At 32.6% G+C, this 13,260-nt stretch overlaps 1 protein-coding gene and 1 pseudogene across 5 annotated transcripts in view; one reads left to right on the top strand and one right to left on the bottom strand.

Annotated features, from left to right (window-relative positions):
- The window catches only part of MAP2K4 (mitogen-activated protein kinase kinase 4), a 100,791-nt gene that overhangs the window by 22,431 nt on the left and 65,100 nt on the right, over positions 1–13,260 (bottom strand). For all 5 annotated transcript variants that reach the window (XM_039847376.1, XM_039847377.1, XM_039847380.1 and 2 more), the window contains one exon: positions 10,560–10,679. In XM_039847376.1, the coding sequence (XP_039703310.1) occupies positions 10,560–10,679 (120 nt within the window). The remainder of the gene's footprint in view (positions 1–10,559; positions 10,680–13,260) is intronic.
- On the top strand, positions 5,256–5,374 carry LOC120590006 (uncharacterized; annotated as a pseudogene).

Here is a 13,260-nt window from a genome sequence, read left to right as displayed (position 1 = left end):
GACAAAACAGAATTTAAGCAGATATCATGATTGTAACATAGCAAAAGTACACATATGAAGGACTCAAAATACCTTGTGAGAGTGTAAACAGTTGTCAGGATGATGACAAAAATTATCTTAAATAATTGTATATGTTGTTATGAACTTACAGATCCAAATGTATCCTTAAAGATTTTCTACCACCAATCTCCTACCTCTCACATCTGACTTGGATCGATTATGAGAGGTTAATACCCCTCACAGTAAAACGTCCTGCGCAGAACAACCCTGCTAATGAGTGACAGAGCCATGAACAGAATCTAGTTTATTTAACTCCTTTCTCCTATCAACACCTACAATGCAAGGATACTTAACTTAAAAGTAGAGAAAGCATGTTGTGACGAGTACTCATGTTGTGTTAGTACTCTTATAACAGGACTACCTACTAGAGCATTCATGTAGCTACATGGCTTCAGAGAATACTTGTTTGTAAAGCATATGTGACATAGTAAACTTCTACTTATATTTTCTTTATTTAAATCTTTCTTCTCTCCTCTTTTTCTTTTGAGAGCTATTGTAGAATGACTTTCACCAAAGAGTAACACCCCTCAGCCAAAACACACACTTGAATTTATTTTAATCTAAAGATGCCAACTCAGTAGATTTACTAGAATTTTTTATCACAGAAAAAGATAGCACATTTATTTCATCTACTTAACAAAACAGTAAAGAAGGAACTGAACTTCAGTTGTATAGCAAAATGGAAAGATCATTGATATCAGAGTCTGAAACATCTGACTTATTATCCAGGCTCTCCTACTTTCTATTTAAATAAGCTTGGGCCCCCTCAATTCCTCATCTATAAAATGGGTTTGCCCCAGCATCCTCAAAGGACTATAAAGATCAAATGAGTAAACATATGTAAAGCACAAAACAAAATGCCTAGCAGTTGCTAAAAACTATAGTCAAGAAAATAAAAGGAGAAGAGAAAATGATGAAAAAATAGGAAGATAAACAAAAAAGAAAGACAGACATGGGAATAGGGGAAATAAAGGTAAGACATTAACTAAGAACTGACCATGAGAAGAGGAGGTACAAAGGAGCAATTAGCATCAAAGAGGGATGTCTTCGGAGTTTCTAAGGCATGTGATCTGGTTTAAACTATTTATTCTGGCAGTCATTTTTGGCCATAACTAAGAATAGACAATGGCAATGAGTTGCATCAAAAAAAAAAAAAAAAAAGGAATGGTCTGGGCTGCTTCAAAAAGCAATGACAGCAATATTACCTTCATGTTCAAGCAAAAGAAGAAACCAGACGACTAAAATACAAAAGCAGAAATTACTGAATATGGATTTACTGAAAGAAAGAGGATAATGAAAATCTGAACTACTAAAAGCAAGATAAGGGTTCCTAGAAACAAGATCCAGATAAAACTAATAGCTTACTTATATACTAACAGTAACCACTTAGAAAACAAAGTGACACCACTGGAACCATAGGCAGTCTTGCAGGGTTTATGGAATGAGTGGTGGGAGATAAGGTTATAAAATACACACACACACACACACACACACACACACACTCTCTCTCTCTCACACAATAGAAAGAAAAGCACCTAGGAAGAGGCAGAACATTTATGAAAACAAGTATAAAATGTTACTAAAGGACATAACTATCTGACCAAATAGAGAGGCAAAGCATGTTTATAAATGTGAATACTTAAGATCATAAAGATGTCAAATTCCCCTATTCTAAGAATTCAATTAGATTCTAATCAAAATCGTCAGCCTGCACCTGGACAAGCTGATCCTAAAACTTTCATAGAAAAGTAGAGGCAAGAATAACTCACACCATTTTAAAGAAGGGAGACTGATCTATTAGACAAATACTTTTTATAAAGATATTGCAATAAAAGATGGTGATGTTGATACAGGGGGCTGGGGAAAGTACTATGTCAGTGGAACAGAATCAAAAGCCCCCACACAGAAATTTGATTTATGATAGACATAGCAAAGAAAATAGCAACAAAAGGATGGAATATTCAATGAATGCTGCTGAGACCAGTGGTTTTCCACATAGAAAAAAGTTCATTCACAAATAAAAATATAAAAACTCCCAAATGTATTTTTTGAAAAGCAAAAGTTTTAAACTTTTTTATAAGAGCTCTTCCTGATTTCAGACTAGGAAAATTTTTTACCCAAAAACATACATGAAAAGAATAAATCATAAAAGATAAGACCTGTTAAATTTAACTCTATTATAATGAATATTTCTGTATGATAAAGGACACCATACCAGAAGTTCAAAAGTAAGACAAAAATATCTATTTGAATGTAAAGAAACAAAGGCTTAGTACCCTGGATTAATAAAGCATGTGCTAAATTAATTAGGAAAAGACAAAACTTAATAGAATAATGGCAAAGGTATATGAATAGGCAATTCACAGAAAACATGACGTAAGTAAAAAAATTCTGTACCTCACCAGTAATTAGAGAAATGTAATTTTAAAAGTGAGATAACACTTCAACCCCACCTGACTGCCAAAACTGAAGCATTTAATACCAAATGACAGCAATGAGATCTGTAACAATAAATGCATATGGCCTACTTAACACACACACACAGACACACACACCTTTGTTATGTACAATGTGCCCAACTAAAACTACATTTCCCAGTCTTCTACGTAGAGAAGGGCAATCAACAAGATGTCAACACCAATAGTTCGTTAATAATTCCAGGATAGCCCTTTTAGTTCTTTCCTCTTCCTTCATGTGGACATGGTAGGTGAACTCTAGGAGCCTACTTGGACCATGAGGCAACTTTAACAGTGGAAACCACAAACCAAGTAAGCCATTAATAGCCTCCATTACTGGCACTTGAATACAATTTCTGAAACAGAAATTCTCATTCTTACTAGGGAGGAATATAAACATAACCACTATGGAGAGAAATATGACAAAATCCACTGGAGTTGAAAATATTCATTATCATATAACTTAGCTATTTCTAGGTATATATTCTACAGAATCTGTAATCTAGATTGCCAAAGAGACATGCAAAATGAATTTCATTTTTAGTTTACAATTGCAAAAAATTAGAAAGAATGTATGTTAGGATTATTAAAGAAACATTGAAAACTGTATATTTAATCATTAAAATACCACATAGCTGTTAAAATAAACTAAATTTATATATTACAAATCTCTATTTACATGGACAAATCTTAAAAAATTATGCTGAATAAAAAATGCTATGGAAGATACAAACATCGCAATTCCATTTATGTACAGTTTGAAAATATATAAAGCAATACCATGTGTTACTTAGGGAAAAATACATATATGGAATGTCTAACTAAACAAACTAAAGATAACATTAACTTCAAGGTAGTGTTTAGATATGGGGACTAAAAGGGGCAATGGGATGGAGACTATATTTAAATATAATGTAATTATATTTATAATTTAAAGACAGATGAAGGGTAAATGTGCCAAATATTAATCTGTGGTGTAAGTACACTATTATTCCCCTATAATTTTCTGTATATTTGAAATATTTCATAATTTAAAAAAGTAAGAACTACCTTAAGAAACTATAAAAAGAATATTAAACCAAAATAAGCTGAAGAAAAGGAATATGAGAATGAAATTTTTTTAAATAGAAAAACAATACAGAAAATTGACATAACTGAAAGTTAGTTCACTGAAAGATCAATAAAACTGATAAACCTCTAGCCAGACTAATCGGGAAAAAATAGAGAAGGTGCAAATTATCTATATCAGGAATGAAGGGGAGAAGGAGGAAACATCACTACAGATATTACAGGTATAAAAATGATAATAAAGGGCTATTACAAATAACTCTATGACAATTAACTGATAATTCAGGTGAAAGAAACAAATTTCTTCAAAGAAATGAACTACCAAAGATCATTCAAGAAGAAATAGATAACTTGAAGAGAACTCCATCTATGAAAGAAATTGAATTTGCTGTTGAAAATATTCCCACAAAAAAATCCCTTCTAGTTCAAATGGCTTTATTGGTGAATCTACCAAATATTTACAGAAGAAATAATACCAATTCTATATGAATTCTTCCAGAAAATTGAAAATGAGGAACTATTTTTCAACTCATTCTATAAGATTAATATTACAGTGATAGAAAGCCAAAATATTATAAGAAAATTACAGATCAATCTCTCTCATGACCACAGATATAAAACTTCTAAGTACAATTTTGGCAAATTTAATATAACAATATACAGAAAAGAGAACACATCATAATCAAGTGCATTTATCCCAGAAATGTAATGGTTTAACATCTGAAAAGCAATTCACATAACTCGCCATATATATATTTTTTAAATTAACACCATACGATCATCTCAAGGATATAGAAAAATTTTTGACAAACTCTAATATCCCTTCCTGATAAAAACTCTCAATAAAAGTAGGAACAAAAAGGAACTTTGTCAACCTGATAAAGAACATTTATGAAAAACCTACAGCTAACATTATGTTTGATGGTGAAAGCCTGAATGCTTTTCCACCTAAGATCAGAAACAAGACTAGATGTCCAATTTCACCATTTCTATTCAACAGCATACTAGAAGATCTAGCCATTGCAATAAGGAAAGAAAACGAAAAAGAAGAAAAAGGGGAGGGGAGGAGAGGAGAGGGAAAAGAAGGGGAAGGCGAAGAGGAAGGGGAAAGGGAATGGAAGGAAGGAAAGAAGAAGGAAAGAAGGAAGCCCAAAATGGAAAGAAAGAAGTAAACTCTCTATTCACAGATGACATGATAACCTATGTAGAAAATGTGATGGAATCTACAAAAAGCTTCCAGAACTCATAAGTGAGTTTAACGAGGTTGCAGTACACAAGATAAACAAAAATAAATTGTATTTCTACATATTAGTCACAAAACAAGAGGAAACGAATTTTTTTAAATCACTTATTAAAGCATCAAAAAATTAAATACTTAAGGATAACTTTAACAAAAAATGTAAAAGACTTGTATAGCAAAATTGTAAAATATTGCTGAGGAAAATTTTTAAAGATGTAAATAAATGAAATGAGATACCATGTTAATTGGTCATCAGACATATTAAAATAGCAATACTATCTCAATTGACCTATAGATTCAGTGTAAACCCCATCAAATATCCCAGGGATTTTTTTTTTTTTTTAGTAAAAACTGACAAGTAGATTCCAAAATCCATGTGTAAATGGAAAGGACCTCAGGAGCAACACTTATTTTTTAAAAAATAAATTTTCGTTTACGGCCATACCACCCTGAACAAGCTCGATCCTATTTGATCTCGGAAGCTAAGCAGGGTCAGGCCTGGTTAGTACTTGGATGGGAGACCAACTAGGAAGACCAGGTGCTGTTAAGTGTAAAAAATAAAAAACAACGGATGGTAAGCTGACAAGGTCCTTGTAATCTGTGAAGTCAACCAAGGGTTGCTTCACCTAAAATAATAATTAAAAAAAAAAATTTTGAAGACCTGCACTAGCTGATCTTAAGATTTTCTATAAAGCGAGAGCAATCAAGACAGTATGAAATTGGTACAAAGACACATAAAATAGACCAATGGAACAGACTTAGATAGTCTAGAAATCGACCCACATACTGATTTCTGACAAAGGTGCAAAGGGTATGCAAATGCTAAAAAGTAAACATAAGTCCATACCTTTCACTGTATAAAAACTAACTCCAAGTGCATGAAAAATATAAATGTAATCTAAAATTATTAGAAGAAAACAGAAAATCTAAGTGACCTTGAGTTTAACAAAGATTCCTGAGATAAAAACACCAAAGCACAACATATAAAAGAAAAAACTGAGAAGTTGGCCTATTTCAACATTAAAAACTTTTACTTTCTAAAAAAACACTATTAAGAATATAACAGATAAGCCACAGGTAGAGATGCGGCAAATATTTGCAATCATATAACTGATAACAAACCTGTATACAAAATAGATTAGAAAAATCTCCCAAAACAAGAAAATAAACAAAAAAGCAATTCTTTAAAAAGATGGAGAAAAGATATGAACAGAAATTACATCAAAGAAGATATAGTTGGCAAACAAGCATATGAAAAGCTGTTCTACATGATTAGTCTTAAGAGAATGCAAATCAAAAATGCAATAAGATTCCACTCTGTATCTATTAGACTGGCTAACTATTAAAAAGACAGACTAACCCAACTGTTGGAAAAATGTGGAAGAAAGAGAACTCTCATACATTACTGCTGGAAGTTGAAAATGGTGCAACTACAGCTGATCCTTGAATAACATGTGTTTTAACTGCCCAGGTCCATTTATAGGGGGATTTTTTTTCAAAATATAGTCAGCTCTCTGTATTCCCTGGTTTCGTGTCCTCAGATTCAAACAATTGCAGATGGAAAACAATACTTTCAATCCATGGCTAGGAACCTGAGGATGCAGAGGGCTGACTTTATGCATTGTTCTACACCATTTTACATGAGGAACTAGAGCATCTAAGGATTCTGGTATTGACAGGGGTCCTGAAACCAATCTCCTGCAGATCCTGAGGGACACTGTAGTTAAGTTTTTGGAAAATCAAGAGTTATATGCAGATTTTTGACTACGCATGGGTCAGTACCCCTAACCTCTGAGTTGTTCAAGAGTCAATTGCACTTTGAAAACCAGTCTGTCCATTGTTTTTTTTTAAGTTAAACATACACATACCACATGATCCGGCCATTCCACTCCCAGGTACTTATCCAAGGGAAATGAAAGCATATGTCCACTCAAAGACTTGTATGCAAATGCTCATAGCAGCTTTATTTGTAATAGACAAAAACTGGAAACAACCCAAATGTGCATCAGCAGGTGGAGGAATAACAAACACAATGGAATGCTACTAATACTACTCAGCACTCGAAAGGAACTAAATAGCAACACACACCACAACATGAATTGCAAAATAATTATGCTGAGTAAAAGAATATTTTTAAAAAGTATATAATTCCATTTACATAAAATTCTAAAAAATGCAATTAGTGGTAGAAAGCAGATCTCTGGTTGCCTAAAAATGGTGCAAAGAGAAAATGTGCATTACTTATGGAAATTTATGAGTGATGGAGTTGTTCACTATCTTGATTATGGTGATAATTTTACAGGTGCATATAGTTGTTCAAACACATCAAATTGTATACTTAATATACGTGTATGTTAATAATATATCAACAATATCTCCATAAAGTTGAATTTAAAACTGACAAGGGGGAAAGAAGAACATGAGTAGATGTAGGGAGGAGGTGACTATATCACTGCTTTTTATATAACCTGACGAACTTCTCTATAATCACAAGTTATTCAGAATAGTCCTTCCTACACTAGAATTTCTACAACCTCAAGATACATGAAATAAGGATTTCCTTGCTATTAACTTCTAAAAATTTATAAATTAAAAGACAATTTAAGTGAATCTAAAGTTATTTTTATTCTTCAATACTACTAAGTTGTTTTCTTTTTTTTCGTTTACAAAGTCTAAAACTGAATTTAGAAACTTGTGCAATTATGGGTCTTAATAACTTATTTAAATCAAATCCAACTTATATTTTAGGCTTTTTATTTGAGCTTAGTACCATCTAAAAAAGAAATATATATAGTTAGAAATAATGGCAACAAATAAGTTATCAACTTCAGCATTAAATAATATTTATTCACTACTCTGAATAGAACTTTCAGAGGCTCAAAATTACCTGACAGCAAGATTAATCTCTACATAGTACCTGCAAGAAGAAAAATAATATCTCAAAAGCCCCCTGATTGGTGGCTGATCAAATCACACCAAAACCTGATGTCTTGTGGTCATATAAATTACGTGAAATGAACTACTCTGAAAGGTTTATCACAGTGACAGAAATTAAAAACATTTGTCTCTCTCTTAATGGTGGTAAGGTAAAAAGTCTTGACTGCATACAGTCGCTTCCATTCTTTCCTGTCATAAACGCAGAATTTTGTGTCTATTATTAGAACCAAAGGTTATGTTTAACATTTTTCATCTATAACTGTAGGAGACACACTTTGACTATGTACTCTTTAAAGGTGAACTTTCTGCTTCTAAAACTTCATTATTTATTATTCAGAAAGTACCTATTATTTCTTCCATTCTAAGATTGGCAGGGGAGAGGAGAGATTCAAGTTCACTTTATCTAGGCATTTTGTGATGTTATACAACTTAACTGTACTGTGCCTAAGCTTTCATTTTATCATATTCAAAAATCATAGTGCTTTAAGAGCAGATAATATTTTAAATTAAACTAAAAGTTCTTCATCCCTGGACTACTTGTGGTATAACAGAAAGAACAGTGAGATTTTTGTCTTTGAATCCCCATCTCTGACATTTACTGGCCGTGTGACTTTTGTCAAATTAGTAGTCAAATCTCAATTTCCTCTCTGAAAAAGTAGGTAATACCACCAAACTCCCTGAAACTGTTGTAAAGATAATATCTGTGTAAACTATAGATGTTAGGGCCTATAGCTACATATCTCAACTACCTTCAACCTTCTTGAGGTATAAAACTAAATTGTACCCAGTTATTCAAAAGAACCCATAAGGATACCATTCAGATACTATTCCAAGCTTTTTGTTTCATTTCCAATAACTTTCCAATCACAGATATCACTCTGTCTTCTTTTCATAAAATCAGATTTCCACACTATCTAGCCTGGGGCTATGTATTTAAATGTTGCTTAAATGAATGAATGAATGAATAAATGAACATGAGGAATAAACTGGTGTATTAGAGCACTGTGGAGGTGAATTAGGGTTAACCAAGAACCAGTGAGCGTCTATAGTAACAGTGAACACAGCACTGGAAAAGGTGATTTTGGAATCTAATCAGGTGAGAAAATCTAGTCCAATCCCAAAATAACTATTGTTCAAGTGGTCCAGGGATTAAAACTTTTAGTTTAATTTAAAATATAATCTCCTCTTTAAGCATTATGACCTTCAAGTATTATAAGAGGAAAGCTTAGGAATGATACCATTAAGTTGTATAACACCACAATGCATAAGATTTGAAGAGTAAAGTAGCCAGAAAATTTAGTGATTATGAAAAATAAAAACACAGTATGAGGAAGAAGGGGAGAGGAGATGGTAAGATTCTTGTGCAACATGAAGAAAGTTCCAGATTCATGATCTTACTAATGCAATAACATTATGTAATACTTAGGTCCAGGATACAGTCAGGTCCCTGAATACATAGCCATATACTGATACAATGTAATACTGATGTTAAATGGTGAAGTAAGTTAACAAATTCGATGTATCTGGCCATAAAAATGAATATTCAAGTCATAAAAAGTTCAGAGACAAGAATAAAAAGAAACTACGTGAGTCTATAATTAACAGGTAGTGATTCACCAAAGAAACAGGCTCTATCATGAAGTAGAACACTTCCAGTTATTAGAGTTACCTACTAAGAACACAGAAAAATAAATTAAAAAAAAATCAGGATTGGGTGGAGAATTAATTGACTAACCTCTAAGGTCTTCTCCAATTATAAGATTTCATAAATTTCCATTCAGTGTTACATTCAGTCCTGTCTTACAACATAGTATAGTTTGTTTCAATAACTAGAACAAAAATCCCAAGGCTTCCCTCTATGATCCATTCTCAAAATGGAGAGAGGAGTGGGAGAGGTTTTTCCTTACCATAACGACTCCACCAGCATCACCTCATCCTGACATTTTAAAAAAGAGAATGGTATTTTTTTAAGAGTATTTAAACTACTTAAGAGTTCAGTTAAACTCCTACTAACCTAACTAAATATCACATGCGTATGACACATGTCCGGGACGCCATAAAGTATTTGATTCATTTACAGCTCCAGCTTTACTCCCTGGCCCTAACTCACTTCCATGAATTAATTAGGTAGTGAGATGACTGGAAATGAAGAAGAGGGTTGACAGTTGGAGGCAGAAGTGATAATCCACGTCAGGACACGGAATAACCAGAGGCCAATATAAGAAACATGATCATGAGACAAAGAAATGGTAGAGTTGTAGTTTCTACATAAAAATCTAAATAACAGAATTAGATAAAAAATTTCTATTATACTTAATTTCTATGTCTGGTAGTTTTATTGAGGCTCATGGGTGGGTACGAATAAATGCTTACATTAAATGTAGATACATTTGATGACAGAAATTAATTAAAGTTTTAATAAAGGGGTGGGATACACTGAGGGAGCCCAAGGTCAAAAGAGATAGATCTAAACCTATAGCAAAAGGGTTAATATTTAGAAGTCGGCTGATTTGTCAGGTGCTTAAAGTACAGAGAATATTCATAAATGAAGAAAGGAAATATGGATTCACAAATAACAATCATTAAAAAACGTATGAGATTCACCCCTTAACCAAAGGAACAATGAGTGGTAGAAATTAATGTATAGATTATCATGGGTATATACTAAAATATTGAGACATTAACTTATTACTAATGTATAGCACTCAACTAAAGATCAGAATCTAATCCTGCCACCCTCTTATTTATTCCAATTATATATTTATTTCTCAGCTAAAAACCAAATAGCTTATTCCTACCTCTCTGAAGAGTGCACCATAAAACTGAACAATGTACGGGCAATCACTACTCCGCATTACTACATCCAAATCCATAAGAAGTTGTTTTTGTTCTTTTTCATCCACTGTTGACCGAATTCTCTGGAAAAGAATGACAAAAGATGTCATAAAAACATAAAACAATTTTAGAAACCCGAGAAAAATCGCTACCACAACAAGACTGAAAATTTCCAAGCAAATTTCACAAATACTAACCAGACATAAAAATTACCATCTTTTTTATACTTAACAAGACAATTTTTATCACAGAAAAAACAAACAACAACAAAAAAACACTTAGGAATTTTTATTTTTAACAAAATAGCACTTAGTAATTCTTAAAGGACACAGTGCTTTTAACCATAAGCAATCACTGATGATGCTGGAAGTTATGGAACAAAGTTCTTAAGTAGTGAAAATGAACCCATGTGCAAATATAAAGAAAATCATAATGAGCTATAAACGGTTATGTGAATAATCATAGGCAGCTTCACATATACTTTTAATCACCATTTCAAAATTGTATGAAACACAGGCATTCAATCCAAGAACAGTCCTCTTCATCTGTACACCACAGCATCCTCATTGATTAGAGACAGAACATAATTCAGAACAGGTAAAAGTGAGAACTAGTGCAGAGGCAGCATATAGATTACAATCCATGTCTCCCAAACCCTAGACTGAAATTGTCCCCCTTCACCACACTCTGTATGGTAAAAACAAAAAGTTTTTACCTCACTCTGCAACCCATGCGTCAGAATGCAGGGTAGTATAAACCTGTTAAAGAAAACCTAAAAATGAGGAACTAGAGAGTTCTCTGTCTATTGCTAAGCTGAGGAGGCCCTCCTTAGTACATTGCAGACCTGGGGTATATCCCTAACCCACCTGTACAACCTCTCTGCACAATCCTAAAAACTTCCACAAACTCCCCAGGAACGGTATAGTACGAGGAGATGATCAGAGGGATAGTTCCCACTGCATTAGAGAGGACAGAATCAAGTTCAGAAATTGTAAAACATTAATAATAAAGTTATAGTTTAACATTAAGACATGCAAACAACTTTTGTTCTCATAAAAAAATTCACAATGTCATACAGTGCCACTGTGTACAATACATAGCGCATACTTACAAGGCAAGTTAGAATAAAAAAATTACACAAGGTGGCATTTTGTCTTCCAAAGACTTCAAAGGTAACCGTCCTCAATATTCTTGAAAAGGATGAAGGCAGTCAATTAAGTTCCTGAACCCATTTTACAGAAGAGAAGCCAGAGGCACAGAAATACAACAGATGTATTCCATGTGACATGAAAATAGCAGTTATATAATGAATAGAAGCAGGTTCTCTCATTTTCATTTTTCCACACTAAATGAGAAATTCATATATTCCCAACACAATGAATTTAATTTTGCTACTTAAAATGTATAGCCTACTAGCTCCAATACTTCATACCAAATAAAATTTACTGGCATCCATCTTGTGTCCACTGATTTAACTTAACTTTTACACTATCACTGCCCAGATAAACAAGGAGAAAAAAAAAAGAAAGAATTAAAAATAAAAACAAAAATAAGACTAGCACTTGAAAATTTTCCTTCTCTCTCTCATTTCTTTATTTTCATAGTTTAGGGATTAATAATCTTGCTTTATGATCAACATAAGCATAATATTTGCTCAAAACTATTTTTAAAAAGTCAAACTAGCCCAGAGATATAATTTGTATTTGTTCAAAACAGGACACTGATAACTTTTTTAAACATTTTAATTACACTTATTTCTGTTTTAAAAACATAACTTTAAAAGCGTAGTTATGAAAATACAAATTTGGGAACACAATTATTTTTAAAAAGACAATAATTCCATATATCTAAATTTAAAAGACAAAAACTTGGTAATTAGAGACAAACAGGAATGAAAAAGCAAACGATGCTTTGGTTAGGGAAGATTTTCAGCTACTAAAGAATTCTCACTATTAAAAGATTTAAAAACTTTTTTTAAAAGTATTTTTATTTGTATGGATATATTGGCAAATGTAAACATACCAGCACACACACTTATAAAACATTATTTTAAAAGATGCCCTCTTTGCTGGTTTATTTTTTCTTTCCCTAAACTAGTTATACAGTTTTCTAAATTTAACATTTGTACAAATGTTATATTTCAACTATTGAAAAGTACATTACAGTCAAAACCTCAACTGTTATCAATACTTGACTCTTGGGGACCAATTTCCAAAAACAATGCTGTAGCTACAGAAAGGATACATGTTACTACATGAACTGGAGGCTTAACTGAAATACCAACATTGGATTAATATTTAATACTCAATCCCTGACAAGATTATTGTTAACAAGAATGTAGAGATAATCCCTGACAAAGCTCTAAGCATTGAGATTAGCATGGCAGGAAATCTTTTCATCTATAAAATATTCTTTAATGCTGGTGCTAGTACAAAATAGAACTTGGGGCTGATGGAAGGCCTACCTGAAAACGATTCTGCTCCTGGATGTTTGTCAAAAGATTAATACCTCCTCATGCCCTCTGAACATCGTGTCCACGTGACAGGCGGTGGATAGAAGAGTAACTGCTGGTATTGTATTTGTTTGGGATTAGGCAAGTACAGCTAACTTTTAATTATACTAAAGTTTTAGGGTTATATTACATTTATTATATGTAAGCACTTT

The sequence above is a fragment of the Pteropus medius genome, unplaced genomic scaffold (genome assembly GCF_902729225.1).
Source record: "Pteropus medius unplaced genomic scaffold, Ma_sr-lr_union100, whole genome shotgun sequence".
Lineage (NCBI taxonomy): Eukaryota > Metazoa > Chordata > Mammalia > Chiroptera > Pteropodidae > Pteropus > Pteropus medius.
Note: the sequence above shows the minus strand (reverse complement) of the source record. Positions and strands in the feature narration are given on the sequence as shown.